The sequence below is a fragment of the Melanotaenia boesemani genome, chromosome 9 (genome assembly GCF_017639745.1).
Source record: "Melanotaenia boesemani isolate fMelBoe1 chromosome 9, fMelBoe1.pri, whole genome shotgun sequence".
Classification (NCBI taxonomy): domain Eukaryota; kingdom Metazoa; phylum Chordata; class Actinopteri; order Atheriniformes; family Melanotaeniidae; genus Melanotaenia; species Melanotaenia boesemani.
In genome coordinates this window covers 22,303,766-22,319,643 of record NC_055690.1, presented here as the reverse complement: position 1 = coordinate 22,319,643, position 15,878 = coordinate 22,303,766, and the positions used below count along the sequence as shown (strand labels likewise).

General features: G+C 37.3%; 1 protein-coding gene across 2 annotated transcripts in view; it reads right to left on the bottom strand.

The window, feature by feature from the left end:
* Positions 1–317: 317 nt before the first annotated feature.
* Positions 318–15,878, bottom strand: part of cpda (carboxypeptidase D, a) — a 30,021-nt gene continuing 14,460 nt past the window's right edge. For both annotated transcript variants that reach the window (XM_041995918.1, XM_041995920.1), the window contains exons 7-21: positions 15,214–15,378; positions 14,895–15,004; positions 14,659–14,761; positions 13,745–13,887; positions 12,742–12,911; positions 12,318–12,617; positions 11,970–12,165; positions 11,577–11,712; positions 11,240–11,386; positions 10,024–10,122; positions 9,861–9,925; positions 7,783–7,914; positions 7,171–7,356; positions 2,845–2,947; positions 318–2,575 (exon numbers count right to left, since the gene is read on the bottom strand). In XM_041995918.1, coding sequence (XP_041851852.1) covers positions 2,349–2,575; positions 2,845–2,947; positions 7,171–7,356; positions 7,783–7,914; positions 9,861–9,925; positions 10,024–10,122; positions 11,240–11,386; positions 11,577–11,712; positions 11,970–12,165; positions 12,318–12,617; positions 12,742–12,911; positions 13,745–13,887; positions 14,659–14,761; positions 14,895–15,004; positions 15,214–15,378 — 2,282 coding nt within the window. In that variant the 3' untranslated portion in view covers positions 318–2,348. The remainder of the gene's footprint in view (positions 2,576–2,844; positions 2,948–7,170; positions 7,357–7,782; positions 7,915–9,860; positions 9,926–10,023; positions 10,123–11,239; positions 11,387–11,576; positions 11,713–11,969; positions 12,166–12,317; positions 12,618–12,741; positions 12,912–13,744; positions 13,888–14,658; positions 14,762–14,894; positions 15,005–15,213; positions 15,379–15,878) is intronic.

The window sequence follows — 15,878 nt, the reverse complement described above, 5'->3', positions numbered from 1 at the left end:
TTCCTGCACCTGCACTTTCACCCATGCCAGCATTGTTGAGAGACTGTGATATGTGCACAGGACATAATGAACTGGGGAGTGAACTACCAATGCTAAAATATTACCAATTTAACTTTAATAAAACGTATCTGTTCTTACTGTCGTCATCACACAAGTAACTGAAGTACTTAATATCTAGAAATGAATTTATCATAAAGCTGTACAATGTACATAGATAGCACATTATACAGCCTTAAAGCCTCAGACATGGTTAAGCTTTATTGGTCACATTACACACAGATGCAAAGGAAACAAGAAGAGGAAAAGGCACAAAGACATGCTGTGAGATGTTTTATTTCCTTTTGTGAGTTCTTGTGCATGTTAACATGTCATGATCACAGAGGTTCCAATGAAATGCGGTTTTAATTTCATGGTAAACATTAAGTGCACGCCCTGCTTATTCATGATTGGCAAACAATATGTACAGCTGATTCCAGTTTATATAAAATCTTCACACTGACACTGTGACAGCAATATATAATCAACTTTCAAAAGTTCACATGCACACACAAGTTTCAGACAGAATAAAAAAAATGACAAATCTGCCTCCCTACACAGATGTCAAGAAATAATCTCATCAAAATAGCTGGAAATGAGGGTAAACTCCTCATAAAATGGGTGTGTATTGTTTGGAAACCATGCAGCAAACTCCCCACTGAGACACCTTACAGTTCATTGATTCCATAGCAATCATGTTGTTTTACACGGATTCTAATTGGGAAAGAAAATCTCCTTCGTTCATTCTTTTGGTTGTTGATTTGCCCATTTTGCTTTAAGAAGCTTTAGATGAAATTACGTTCAATTTTAAACACAGGATTACCAAAGAAAGAAAAAAAAAAGGATTTTAGATACTGTAAACTTTCCACATACCTCGCACACAAAACGAGTATCCCAAAGTCTGAGCTTCCTACATCAAAGAAAATTCAGAAAGTGAAAATTACTGCACCATTTCTCATATGCCACACTTTAATGGAGAAATGTTTACATTGTATAATGTAAAAAGGTTTTAATAAGTTTGGAAATAATATGCACTTGGCTGAATGGATAATCAAATCTAGTATATTAACAATTAAAATATTTAGTTGGCAAAATATAATCAAAACAAAATTTTTACTCTTTAGCAGCATGTTACAAATGTTCTTATAATTAAAAGTGTACAGGGTTAATATGGCATCTGTGAAAGTCAGCAGTAATTTTCTGCAGCAAAAGTATGAAAACAAAGCAAATACATTCTTTTCATGGTTATATATTTGGAGATTTATAAGTTCTTATTTTACACCTCCCTATCTTGGGCAATGAAATGGGTTGGCTCTAGATTTTCATTTACAGGAAGTGACCATCATGTCTAGATCAGCGCCTCCCCACTAACTAGTACTCAGTATTTATTCAAGGCTGGTAACAGATTCTCCCTGAAGCTTTTTTAAGTTTGCTCCCAGATTTACTCAACACCAACAACTTCCTGCAAAAGCACAAAACTGCCAAATCCAGATAAAAAAAAACAAAAAACAAAAACAGTGCAACACTGGAATTCAGCAGTCCCAATGATAACGTCTCTTTTTATGCCACCTGAGTATAAAATGGATCAAATTCCAGTATGGATTACGTCTTGACTACTCACTATGCTGTTTTCAGTCAAATATTGCAGCTTGCCTGAAAACGTACAATTTACTGACACCAAGGCACGGTGCTGGACTCAGCCTCCCAAAAGCTTGGGTACTTCTGCATTGCTATGCTTTTTTTTTTTATTTTATTTTATTTTTTGGGGGAAGGGGTGGATTTCCAAATTTGAGGCAGTGTTGAAATAAATGCAAAGTGATGAAAATATTGGGGGAAGGGGAGCAAGAGATAAAACACTTCCAGAAATAATTTATCAACTGATAAGAGTTCCTTTGGACTTAATGGCTTGTTCTGTAAGCCAGGCAGGACAGGTAGTGGGCCAAGAAAATATTCTTGAATGGCTCGGAAAAAACCAAAAGGATGGATGAGAGCAACAGTGGACTGGACCTATGTTTATTACCTTCTTCCTCTCTCCGTGTGCTGGCTGGTCAAACATAGATGCAGCAGAAATAAGCATGAACATTTCATGCCAAACATCAGTAGGAATCAATCATTAATTCATTCATTTAGTAGCTCTGACAAGTGACTGGGGCTGAGTCCCAAGACCTTGATGGTACAACAAAAAGTCTCATTTTTATCATTCACAAAGACAAAGAATCTGGTCATTCCAGTTCATTGTTCTCACTGAGCAGGGGTTTCACCCTGAAGAGAGCCTAAATATAAAATACAGAGCCAAACTGGTCCGACATTTCTCAGATTTTGTTGGCATATAATGTCTCTTCATCGCTTTCACTTTCATCCTGAAATTCGTTAGCAAGTAGAGACTTCTTGGAGCCCATAGAGTTGAGCCGTATCTCATCATCATAATCGTCACGGTGCTGTCGCAAGCGGTGGAAGCCATCTTTCTGACGATTAGACTTGGCTGCGCAAACACACCAGATGATGCATGCAGTCACTACCAATGCTGTCATGGAGGCTGCTGCAGGGAAGAAGAGGAACAAACAAGCATGGGTGGACATATAAGGGAAATTTAATAAAATAAAAATCAGTTTTAAGCATTGTGCACATCCTTTGTTATGAGCAAAGCATATTAGCAATCTATTTTGCTCTAAAGAAAGCTCTATAAAATTAAAGATAGTTATACTCAGTGGCTTTTCCATAAACATAATTCCAAAATTATTATTAAAAAAAAAAAAAAACCACCATGTTTGTATGAACAATAACAGGTCTTTTTATAGAAATATTTACCTGCACTTGCCACAACAAACTCTCGGGGCAAACCAAAGATCTTGTTGTCCATGTCAAATTCAATGACGATGAAATTGGCAGCTTCATAGGAAGACACCACAAACTGTAAGACATGATGTACATGAAACAACAGTGAAATACATGAAATACAATTCACATACTCCTATACCTTCTTTAAGACCAGGTGATTGAGTATTACAACACTTCTTGCAGTGGAAATGTCAAAAACCACAAAAATTCTTTGTACTTTTCTGGGGTGTGTTTTTTTCCTCTCGCTTTCTTAAATGCCATCAAGGTTATAAAAAACATTGACTTTAAAAAATTCACAAGCAGTTCTGGTAGGGTGTGATATCTGGCTGTGTAATTAAAAAAAAATAGGGGTTTCTTAGTTCAACCAGGCATTTTTCAAAATTTGTTTCAATAAAGTCAAAATGCAACTAAAAGAAACCATCATGCTTAACCTTGTATTCTTAACCATCCTGGTTGTTTCTCCAGATGAGGCAAAATGCACTTCTTTTAAAGCCGCTTTGACAAGACAGCTTGTTGATTATCTAATTAGCAGGGTTCATTTGCAGGTGTGACTACTTATTCTAATGTGGTGCAGGTTTGTCCTCTGTATGTCTAAAATAAAGCTGGCTCATAACAATCTTTTCTAATTCATCTGAGAGGTAAATGCTGTCTTTAGTTTGATTCTTTGTCACAGTTAAGACATTTGTGTCTCATTTTTAGCATCTTTATTTAACTGAAGTAAAAGATGTGAAGACTAGACTCATACCCTAGGAAATAATTCAAAGCACGTGGTTTTAAGACTGATTTAGTGATATGAAATGAGCAAAAACCATAAAAGTTGTTGCAAAATAGTAAGTTCTGCTTGTTTTTTTTTTACATTTTTTATCTCCTTGTATCAAAATAGTAGTGTATTGTGTTCTCATAGCAACCCACAGAAGAAGTTAGAGGTGCCAGAATTTACTGAAACTGTCACTTTTATTTACAGGCATATGTGATGCGTCCCTATACCCTCAGGCAAAGAATTAGATGTCCCAAAAAGTATGGCGAGACTATTAAAGAAAGGAAATACATGTTGGCTCCAACTTATGATTTGGACCTTACATGTGAGCAGAGAGAAGCAGACCCCCACAAACGCCTGGATGAAAGATACATAAGGAATGCTGCTGTTCTTCCGGATCTCTCTGATTTGCCATGCAGCACAGAATTAATTAGGAACGAGGGGAGGAACTCCAGCTGTGATCTGACAATACATGGCTTCACGGTACCAGACTACCAGCAGACATATCATTCAGTGGTGGATCCCCTGCTCTCAAGACCTTGTGGGACACTCTCACCCTACAGTCTGGAGCTCGGGTTTGCCATCAAGGAACAGCTGTTCAAAGAGCTGGCATACCCCACACTTCAAATTTCAGAGTGTCCGAACGGAAAGGTGGAGGTGACAGAGAAATTCTGTGTGCTTCGGCCAACTCCTTACATAGACATAGACATTAAAAGGGAACCATGGTAAAATTTTTTGAGACTTTTTATGAAATATATCTGCTTTGTGATTCTTTATGTTGTCAGTTTGTGGTCCCCTTGCTACTGAATGAAGAAAACTATTGTTTCATTTGTGAACAAAAAGTATAAGAGGTGGAATATTAGACATTTTGAAATATAATTTCTCTTTATTTACAGCTGCATACTATGAAATTAAGAGAACTATGAAAAACAAATCTGAATTTTTAGATGAGATATCTGTCTGCAGGCCATCAGAACTGCTGAGTCCTTCTTATTCTTTGTTAAAGCGCATCAGCTACAGATATGTTGTGTAAGGTACCGATATGTATAAACGAACAACAGATTGCACTACAAACAGGCCAAAGTTTATCGTACCTTTTCAAAATGAACACAAAATCAGAATAAATTTAAAAGCAAACATTTCAAGGCTTCTGACTTACTAAATTATTTCTAATAATTAAAATTTTTATGCTTTAATGATAAACCTGAAATTCCAGTTTGTGAAATTTTGGGAACTTTTGTGAACATATATGGTTGCTCCCTTTATACAGTGTCATTTGTACATAACTGTCTTACAAAATAATTTTTTTTAAACTAACCATTTTTGCCTGCCAATTGATGGCATTTTTTCCTTGCATATTTATATGAGGACAGGAGGATATATTCAGCTGGTTTCAATATGTGGCATCCTTACACTGGTCCTTGTCCAGATTATCTCCCAAACACCAACATTTGAAGAAAAAAAACAAAATCAAAACACATTTAACTCTGCAGAACTGTCCTGTTGGGGAAATTTCATATTATTCCTTTTACTATATTATGTCTACTGATCACTCTCAGGGTAAACAGATTGTTTAAGTTCTTGGTAATTGAGTTTAATGCCGAGTAGCCTGTTGCTATCGTAAGGTGATGAATTCCTTAGAGCAGTTCACATTGACCTGTGTGACTTATCTGGATACTAGCCAGATATCTTCAGGATGACCCAGCAGGGCATCCTGCCTTAATGTCACTGGGGTTGTTTATGTGCTCAATAAGTGTCTAATCCTGTGTGAGGAACAGACAGTCTCTTTGTTTTTATCTTACAAGATATATGATGTGCTGTGACGTGATCATTCTGCTTAGAAGATGCTGCCTGTATGTTTCTTATCAGATCCTGTTCAGATCTCTGTGCTGTCAGGCCTCTGAGCAGTCTCTCTGGAATTGCAATTCTATTCTTTCTATTCGGATCCTGTGTTCAATAAACTTGTAATCATTTTTCACTTCAGGACCAGACTCCTCAATCCTTGACAGAGTAACTTTTTGCCTCAACAGTCCAATACCTTGTAATGCAAACTCTCAGCTGAAGGAATATAATAAATGTCTGAAACTACAGTTTTTAGCTGAATATTGTGCCATAAAAGAAGGTTTGTAGTTAAATAAATGTAGACTGTCACGTTACTGTAATCATACATTTATCTGGTGCTGCAGAAGAAGGCTTTACTTATGTGTTTTACTCTTAAACTGATTTCCTAACAAGTCTGTTCTCTACTATTGACAATGGATTTGACATACCTTTAGCCTCATAGCAAAACTGCCCAAGTCATATTTTGGCAAAATTGTGATATCTAACTAATTCCACTCTCCTAACACTACCAATTCATTTTGGATCACTGCCTATTCAACCTTAAAATGTAACTTAAGTAATCGTGCTATGAGGCTGATTAAAAATTCTCTGTTACACTCATACCAATCAGTGGGTCCGCTCCTTTATCCTCAGCTGGGAAATGACCTGGAGAGAAGTGATGATGAGCGGTGGAGTAGGAGTTTGCCGTTTAAATGGAGGGAAAAGCGTTTGCCGGTAAAAAGAATTTTTAACAAAACAAAAGAGGAATGGATCTTTCAGGGCGAAAATGATCATTAAATATTACGCATTTTTTCTACGTTGTAGTCTGCAAAGTGCAACAGTGTCCATTGGAGGTCTCTTATGTAAGGACAGTTAGTTGCATTAGAACATAACTTCGTTAGAGCAGCTAAAAAGAATCATAGCAAAAATTGAGGAGTCATATAAATGTGAAGTTATCTACCGAACAAATAAATGCCAAACTTCAAAATTATTTATCAAGCTGGAATATTTCTAAGTGATCTGTTTGTCCCACCCATGTGGTTAAAAGCGGCGTTCTTGCCGAACAAGCTGTCGAATGTGAGCGGGTCATCCGGCTGATGCCCTGACTGATCGCCCAGTTTAAATGGTCTGAAAACTTCACCCACCCGGCACGCATCCGGGTCGCCTGGGCAGTAAATGGTGTGGACCCAGTAACAGTTTGTTTTGATTCTCAATGACTTACATGATTTCCTTGATAATGAGAAACAGTGGTTGGGCTAAAAGCACTTATTAAGTTAAAAACCTCAGGTAAAGTTTTTATGACAAACTGCAGACAGATATTGGTTTGCTAATTTTCTAGCAGCATTCCTCCTTCGTCTGGATTGCACTAATGATTTTTACACTTTTTAATATCTTCCATTCATATGACTTGCTCTTTTTATGAATAAAGACCAAGGTAATTGATGCATTTTGTGTGGAAGAAGCACTGATGTGTAGTAAAACACCCATTTTATGCACTGGCACACAGCCTGATGAGGAAAGCATTAGTTAACAAAGATCATAAACTCAGTCATATCCACTCCACTCGGAGGTAATGAGCAATAAATAGTACTCATCTCTTTGTGGAGGTTTGAGCTGTGTTGAGCCATCTGACACAAAATAATCCTGGCTGTTTTGACCCTGTTTAGAAGTTAACCCCTTAGTTTTACAAAATAAACAATGTGTAAATAACTGTGTACCGTTTGATGCTGGTGCTGATAGCCATCAGCAATGGCTTCAATACTGTGACTCCCAGGGGCAAGGAGAGCATGGAAGTATCCACCCTCTGAAGTAAACACTTTTACTTCTTTGTTCAGTACAATCATTGTGCCAGCAATCGGTTTTCCACTTTTGTCCCTCACCACACCTCGCACCCCTTTATGGACCTGGATAGAGAAGAAATAGAGGGAAAATTAAGGTTGTTGTTGTTGAGATCTGCTCCTGAACAGTTACAGCACAAAAATAAGTATTACTGAAGGCCCTCCTTTTTCCATGATTTCACCCTCGGTTCAGTATGTGCTCTGGGAACATACTGCAGCAGTAAAGCCTGGGAGCAAAAACAAAAACCTCCTGTGCTTTGATACAAATCTAAAACTATGAATTTAAAAAACAGGCCAAGAATAATGTGATGAAAAAGAGCTAGAAAGGCAATGAGCTCAACTTCAGGATACAGCAGAGAATGATGAAATGATCATATTTACATTTTTAACTAGATATATCTTGTGCCTTACAATGACGTACATCACATCTTAATCTCCGTGTGGCACTGTGAAACTAGTGCATAGTTGTGCTACTAATATGTTTCTTCATACCTCTACCAACATACTGAGGAGAGCCTTCTTGTTCTCAGCCCAGAGCGTAGGCAGATGATCAACTGGGGGGAACAGACAGCAGCCGGTATAAACAGTGATTTCTGGACAGTGGCCAAAGTCCATACTGAAGTCCTGGAGACACATGTAGATACAAGATGACACATGAGACAATACTTCATGTATGCTCTATCATAATTATAATTATTATTATTATTAAACCTTTATTTAACTAGGAGGTCCCATTGAGATTCAAAATCTCTTTTTCAAGAGAGACCTGGCCAAGGCATATTTTACATTTTCATAGTAAGACAACAAGTACATAGTCATAAAAACATCTAAAAAAAACAAGCACATGTCTCCATCACCACATTCTTTATGGAAGCTTTAAATTTATTTATGGACATAAGTGTTTCTAGTTTAAGATCTTTCTGTAGATTATTCCATCCCCAAGGTGCTGAATAGGAGAATGCAGTTTTTCCCAATTCTGTTGCAACTCTGGGAACATTAGATAGTAACCACTTGAGGAGCGTAAATGATAGGTATTAGAGCAAACAGAGAGGAGGTTACAGAGGTATAGCGGAACTTTGCCAGGTATTGCTTTATAAATGAAAATATACCAATGCTGTTGTCTACGAATTTTGAGAGATGCCCAACCAACTAAATCATAAAGAATGCAGTGATGAGTGAGGGACTTGGAGTTTGTAATGAATCGTGGATTTGCTTTGTGTGTATTTATGCATGTTCCCGCATGCAACTGTAATTTCTTTTTAATTTGTGTGTTTTTTTTCTTTCTAATATGGATTAATTGATTTTTCATGTAAAGCACTTTGTGTTGCCCCAGCATGAAAAGTGCTTTATAAATAAAGATATTATTATTATTATTATTATTATTATATATCTCTAGAGATTCAGATGTATAACCTTCAGCATAAACACACTGAGAACAATCTAAGAGATAATTCTGGAACCATGCAACAGCTTTCGAACTTAAACCAACTGATAGTAATTTGTTTAGTAACAAATCATGATCAACTGAATCAAACGCCTTAGAAAGATCAATAAATAATGCAGCACAGTGTTGTTTTCTGTCTAAGGCCCCGATAATATCGTTTGTCACAATTGTAGCAGCAATGACAGTGCTATGGCCACTTCTAAAGCCTGACTGGAGATTATTTAAAATGTTATTGGTAATTAAGAATTGTTTTAACTGAGTTTACCAGTGATTCAAGGATCTTAGGCAGAACTGAAAGTTTTGATATTGGACAATAATTATTCAACTCTGCTGGGTCTCCGCCTTTATGTAAAGGGATGACATACGCTGCTTTCCAACATTTAGGAATGGAGTTGGAAATAAGACTCAGATTGAAAATATGAGTAATGGGCTCTACATTAATATCAGCTGACACTTTTAACAGAAAGAGATCCAGATTATCTGGACCCGCAGACTTTTTGTTATCAATGTCTTTCAGAGCTTTATTTACTTCTGACACTGAAATAGTTTTGAAATGAACGAGTTCCGAGTTAACGTTTTCATTTTTCGTTTTTGAAATGGCGGGACATGGGACAGATGGATTTACAGTTTGGTCAAATATTAATCCAGCCTGAATTAAGTGTTTATTAAATTGATTGACCATAGTCGCTTTATCGTTTACTGCATCTGAGCCCACAATAATAATATCATAATGTGCCGTAAGACTTGTGAGCATTTGTGTTACTAAAGAAAAGGTCATAATTGACAAACACAGCAGAAGACGGAAATAATGGTTCAATTGCTCACTTTAAACCTTTAAATGAGCAGCGCTGCAAAGAAAAGAGCTAAAAACTAATAGTTTTAAAAGAGTTGTAATGTGTCTGTGTGGTATTTTGACTAAAGCATGTCAAATACATGTCAGTGAGACCTCAGAAAAGTGTGTCAACTTGTGAAAAAAGGCATGATGTCACATTTAAGCCTGCTGCCAAATCATGCACATTTTTAAAATAGCCCATCTCCTTGTTAAATCCAAAAGCACTGCTGTAACATAAATGTCTGTTCAATAACTGTCACTTTCTTTCACAGACTGAGGGGTGGGTGGACTTACCTTCATGCTACCCATGTGACTTTGTCTCTCTGCTGCCCTCATGACTCCATCTTGGGCATTTCCAGCTGAGCATGAAACACATTGGCCATTAATTGATGAATTATTTTAGTGACTGATTTCCGTGACACACATGACCAGGATTTATATTACTCAAACGTCATACTTTGCCCATTTTTGGAACATCCAGTGTCCCCGAGGTGCATCTTGGGATGGTTGTTGGCATACACACTTGCTAAGTACTTCAATGTGTCCTCATTTGCAACTGAAAAAGACAAAATCAATGACTGAATAAAAATAAAAAAAACATTAACAACAGGAATAAAATAAAAAGAATCTGGAATAATTTGTCATCTGTGGACAGTGAAATAATCTTATTAAGCATCAAATAATAAAAATGATTGCACAAAGACACAAACACATATCACCATTCTCAGACTAAACTGTCAATGAATGATCCATCTCATATGTCGCTTCATTTTATAAACTTTTCTAAAACTAATCTTAAAATATTTTTGTTCAAATACGACCTAAAAAAGTATTTTGGATTTTAACTTAGACAGTGACTTTAAACTAGATTGTCAGATTAAATCAGTGGTAAAGTTTAGCTTTTTTTTTATCCTTCTTTAACTTGTTAAAGCAAAATCATTTTTAACGGCTCTGCACATTGTTACATTAATTCATGCCTCCATCACTTCCCGGCTGGATTACTGTAACACACTTTATCTTGGTGTCAGCCAGGCATCTCTCTTGCATCTCCAACTCGTCCAAAAGGCTGCTGCTCATCTTCTGGTCGGAGCGCGTAAAAAAGACCACATTACGCCTATTTTTAGCTTAGCTTCACTGGCTGCCTGTGCATTTTAGAGTTCATTTTAAGATTCTTTTGTTTGTTTTTAAATCCTTAAATAGTCTGGCCCCGCTGTCCCTCTCTGAGCTGCTTTTCCCCTATTCGCTAGCCTGGCGCTTCAGATCAGCTGATCAGCTCTTTTTGATGTTACTGAGGTCTAGGTGGAAGCTCAGAGGGAATAGAGCCTTTGAAGTCGCTGCTCCTAAGCTGTCGAACTCTTTGCCGCTACAGGTTAGAGAAGCAACATCACTGTCCATTTTTAAAATCTGCCTGAAGACCCATTTTTATGATTTGTCCTTCAATCTAGCATGAGACTCTTGTTTTCTTGTTTTTATTGTTTTATTGTTTTATTGTTTTACTGCTATTGTTTCCATGTTTACTTTGCATTTTATTTTACTTTTAAATGTTTTTATTTTATGCTGTGTTCTGCACTTTGTTTAACTGATGTTGTGTTTAAAGTGCTTTATAAATAAAGTTGAGTTGAGTTAATTTATCAAATCCAATAAGAAGTCAGTGTTCTGCATGGTGGCGTTACCTGTCTGGACAGGCTTGTCATAAGGGTAGGTAGCAACAAGGGAGCCTCCATCCAGGGCTACAGACAAAGTGAAACCCTTGTTTAAAATAAAGTTCATCATTGCTCTGGTCTCAGGTTCAGGTTCCACCACGCGCTGTGATGCATTTCCTGTTAAAGTAGACAAACAGATCATAGACAGAAAATAGAACAGTTACATAAATTTGTGCATGCCATGTTTTTTTCCCAAATCACTTACATTATATCTACATCTTCACAATCACGCTTTGACCATTACAGCCTGAATTAACACAGCAGGTCTGTATTTCCAGTGTCAGACACAAAAATTTGTACAACTGACCAAAGAAGTTTTTGTCCAGATCCTTCCCATTGGCATTGGTCATGCCCCGGGTGGACGTGCACTGCTTTTCAACAGCTTGTTCTCGTCCGTCCGGGTTGATGGAAGGCACAATGAAAATCCGGGTCTCATTAATCAACTGGAGAAGGTAAAGGAATGGGGAAGGAACAGATACAGGCATGACTGAGCCATGTAATTGCCACAGCAATATTTCAATAATTTGAATGAAAAAAGTATAATTAGGGGAGACTTAATGGCCGGTTAGGACAATACAAATATATGTCCATCTCCTGTTAATAATATCAGAGAAAAATTAGGCCGCAGGAAAGCTCAAAATAGTTTCTAGGCTACTGTCTTGGCTGTTAACACTAATACCTGAGGGGGCCTGAGCCTTACCTTTGTGATGGCGGGGTTCTTGCCATAGTTGATACACAGAAAGGCAGCAAACTCCAGCAGCAGTTCTGTGCCTACTGGGGCGTTTCCATGGATCCCTGCTACAAAGCGAATCTTTGGTTCAGATTGCTCAGCTTCTTTTGGTTTGTTGGATATTTCCAGAGCCCAAATGGTTCTGTACTCCACACTCTGGCCCAAACTGTACAAAGAACACAAGAAACCAGAATACAGGTCAGGACTATATTAATGTTTTAACACCAAACAGCACAAACAGTAACAGAAAATCTCTAGAGCATTAACTAACAGCACTGCAAGTACACAGGTGTAGCCTCATAACTTAGTCTTCCTTACCTGTGTAAAAATGTAATGTTGGGAAAGTTAAGCTTGAGGCCTGTCAGGAAAGCAGATAAGTCTTTAGAGTTTTGGTAGCGGAAACTGTTTTCAGTGCCTGCACTGTGGACCAGCTGATCCAAACCCTGGCCTATAGAGAGCTCTGTGATCAAGCTGTGAAGCTCCTTCTCCGATGGGTTCTGCGTGGGCTTGGAACCACTGGACTCACTAGTACTGTCTGAGTATAAACGTCTCAGTCTGAAGTCCACTACCTCAGCTCGATTGTTTGAGGCTGTGGCATAGATGGTCAGGGGTTTATAACTGTGTGGGCAAAAATTAAAGATTTTTTTTAGTTATTACCACTGAAAATAATGGGATATAAAAATTTACAAAACCCTATGGTATATTTTCAGTATGTTCTCCCTTCGGAAATACAAGCACTTACCCATGGGCAGAGGCAGTAATTAAATAAGTCCCAGGGATCAGCAGTCTCCAGTAGTCTCCAGTAAGAGCTGTGGTGATGTTGTGGTCAATCTTCTCTACACTAATAGTGGCATTAGGTATTCCCATACCATCGTCAAAGTTGGAAACTGTGCCTTTCACTCCAGTGTGAACCTGTATGGTACATTCAATGGATCTCTACAGGTTAGCATGTTTTAGTATGAACATACTTTTCATTCCTAAAATATGTAATGAATTTATTTTTTTCTAAATTTAACTGTTTTAGCAAGACATTCAACAGGAGTAGGGAAATAGAAGTTTTGGCAAAAAACTGATTTTAAATAAAGTGGAGGAAATGTAGCTAGTGAATTATATTGATACCTGTTATTTTCAATCACCAAGAGAGAGCGAAAATTACAATAAATGTGAGCATTTGTATTTATGTTGCTTTTTTTTTACTTTGCAGACTCAACATTATTTGCATATCTAAGCAATAAATACTTTAAACTGTAAAGTCGGTTTTTGCTACATACATTTTCTGCAGAGTTAAATAAGTAATACTGCGGTGCATCAACCTTTAAATCTAACCCAAACGCTGCGACAAAACGCATCACGCTAAGCTACTGTTTTATATCCATGTCACAATCTCAAGAAGCAAGCACTTACTTTGTTTGATGAGCTTCAGGATGTGTAAGGTTATATCAAACAGTGCATTTAGATGATGTTAATAGTATATACAATGACAGTGACGATGATAATGATGACGGTTAATTGAAAATTTCTGCCTCCATGCTCCAGGCCCCAAACCCGACAGAGGTGAGTGTACCCATTAATGAAGATAACACACCCACAGTGCCACCCACAATCACCGGTGATGTCACCACACATGTGCACGCACACATTACATGGGAAAATAAATAACCCGACATATGACTCCTACAAGTGAACATGACTAAATTCAAAATTGTGTGAAGGGAAGAAAATACATGTGGATATGCTTTTACTACCTGATGTATGAACTGAAGCAAAGCTCGCCGGTTTTGTTCCCAGTATTTTGGTAGTTCCTTAGCTGATGGAAACTTGACACAGCCCTGCTCAATGGTCACTTCAAAACAATTGGTGTTGATATAATTCCAGTCCTGCATGCCACCTGGAGAAAAAAGGGTCTCTATAGTCCACATCTCAGATGTTCATACTTTATTTAGAGCTTTTATCTGTAGCAACTTTAAATGAGTTTTGCAAAAAAAAAAAAAAGGAATTACCTACTGATCAATTCATTCTCACTAACTGCCCAGTAGGGGGCAATGTCTCTGGTTGAAAAAAGCTCTGACTGTAAAAAAAATCTTTGAAAAACTGACTCAACTTCTGGCTTTATTTTTTACCTCAAACATTTTCCTAATTAAGTCGTGGTCTCAGTCAATACTTTTAAATTCTCTACAATATAGCAGGATGCTTTTTCATCAGTGGCCCTGTATGAAATCAAGACGTATATTATAGGTGGTTGCTACCTTGATTGATGTTGCCATATGGACATGCATACTGTTGATGGGTTTGCAGAATAGGTTTATTCACCACATTGTTTTAAAAAAAAAAATCAAGATGGTGGCAGCAAAAATACCTTACTTCAAAACAGTTTTCCAGAGAGCAATGAGTGCATTTACTGTGGCTTATATATTATACATAATGTCCACTGTTAATAGCATCTATGATAGCAGAAAGGTCTACTAAGTAAAGTTTTTACAGACCAATAAATATATAATTGTTTTTAATTGGGAAATGAGGTGAGAGCAAAATCTAAATTGTATATACAGATAAAAAAAACTTCTAAATTATGAAAGAAGGGCACTTTAGCTAAAATAAAAATAACAATAATAATAAAATAAAAAATAATCCTGTGAGCAACAAAAAACTGCAAACATACCAGTAACAGCGTACCACTGTGCACCATTAGTGATGCCATCCTGAAAATATTCCTCTGGGTACAGGTCCTCACAAGGATGCCCTTTGTGCATCAGAGGATTCTCCTGCAAACAAATTACACACAACTAAAAGCTGAACAATTAACAATGAACACATTTATAAAAGAATAAAGAAAAAAAGCTCTTCAGTGCCAGAGTTTGTTCTCAGCCTGATCTCACAGCAACAGTGTCCAGTTACCTGTGAGTAGGCTCTCGCCACCTGCTGAAAGACTGCGTCATCAGGGGACTTGCTATAATGACTCAGTCCATCTTTGCCATCATCAAAAGGGTAGTTGACCACCAAGGAGCCTGAATTCCACAAAGATGAAACGTGGAAAAGAAACATCTGACTCCATGTTATACATACATTTCAGTATGGATAATTAATCACATGTGATGATGTAAATATTAAAAGTAAGATAAAAGTATGTGTATAATTCATACATAATAATACAATTATAAATCTGTTTATCAAAGGGAGGAGGAGACACTCTTAACAGTTCAGAATGAGACTGTACCTCCATGAAGGTTGGCTGACAAGACAAAAGGAATGTTCTTTAACCAGTTCATTACAACAATAGTCTCTGGCTGTCTGGGTTCTGTGTTGGTAAAAAACTGGTCTGGGAAGTTACGATTCAAGTCAAAATTGTTGCTGTTGTTCCGCCCTTTGTCGTCCTTATCACCTGTAAGGAAGCAATGATAAGTGATGAGCCATCTATGTGATGTGTAATCACATAGATTACACAGATGAGGACAGGACATGACATTGTTAAAAGGAAAAGCAACATTTCCCAAATCCTGGTGAGATGTCACTATCTAATACTACCACCATCTGAGAAACATGGTTGTGATAGGATCACAATTTGTTTGCTTGCATCACTGCAAATTGTCCAGAACAGCTTTAACAAAACGTGAATTGTAAATCAAAGCAGTGAATTTTAAAGAAAAACCTCAAGGCATCTGTCTGTGAACTGAGTCTTAGGCAAATATAGGCCATGCAGCAAGTCAAGCACTCTAGTCTAGCTAAGAAAGAATGGTTAAAGAAGAAATAGGTTGATGTTTTGGACAAATTATAAGCTGACTTTAATCTAGAAAAATGTTGTGGAAGGACCTGAACTGAGGAGTTCATGTGAGAAAATCTACCAACAGACCAGATTTAAAGCTCTTCTTCATAAACAACTGG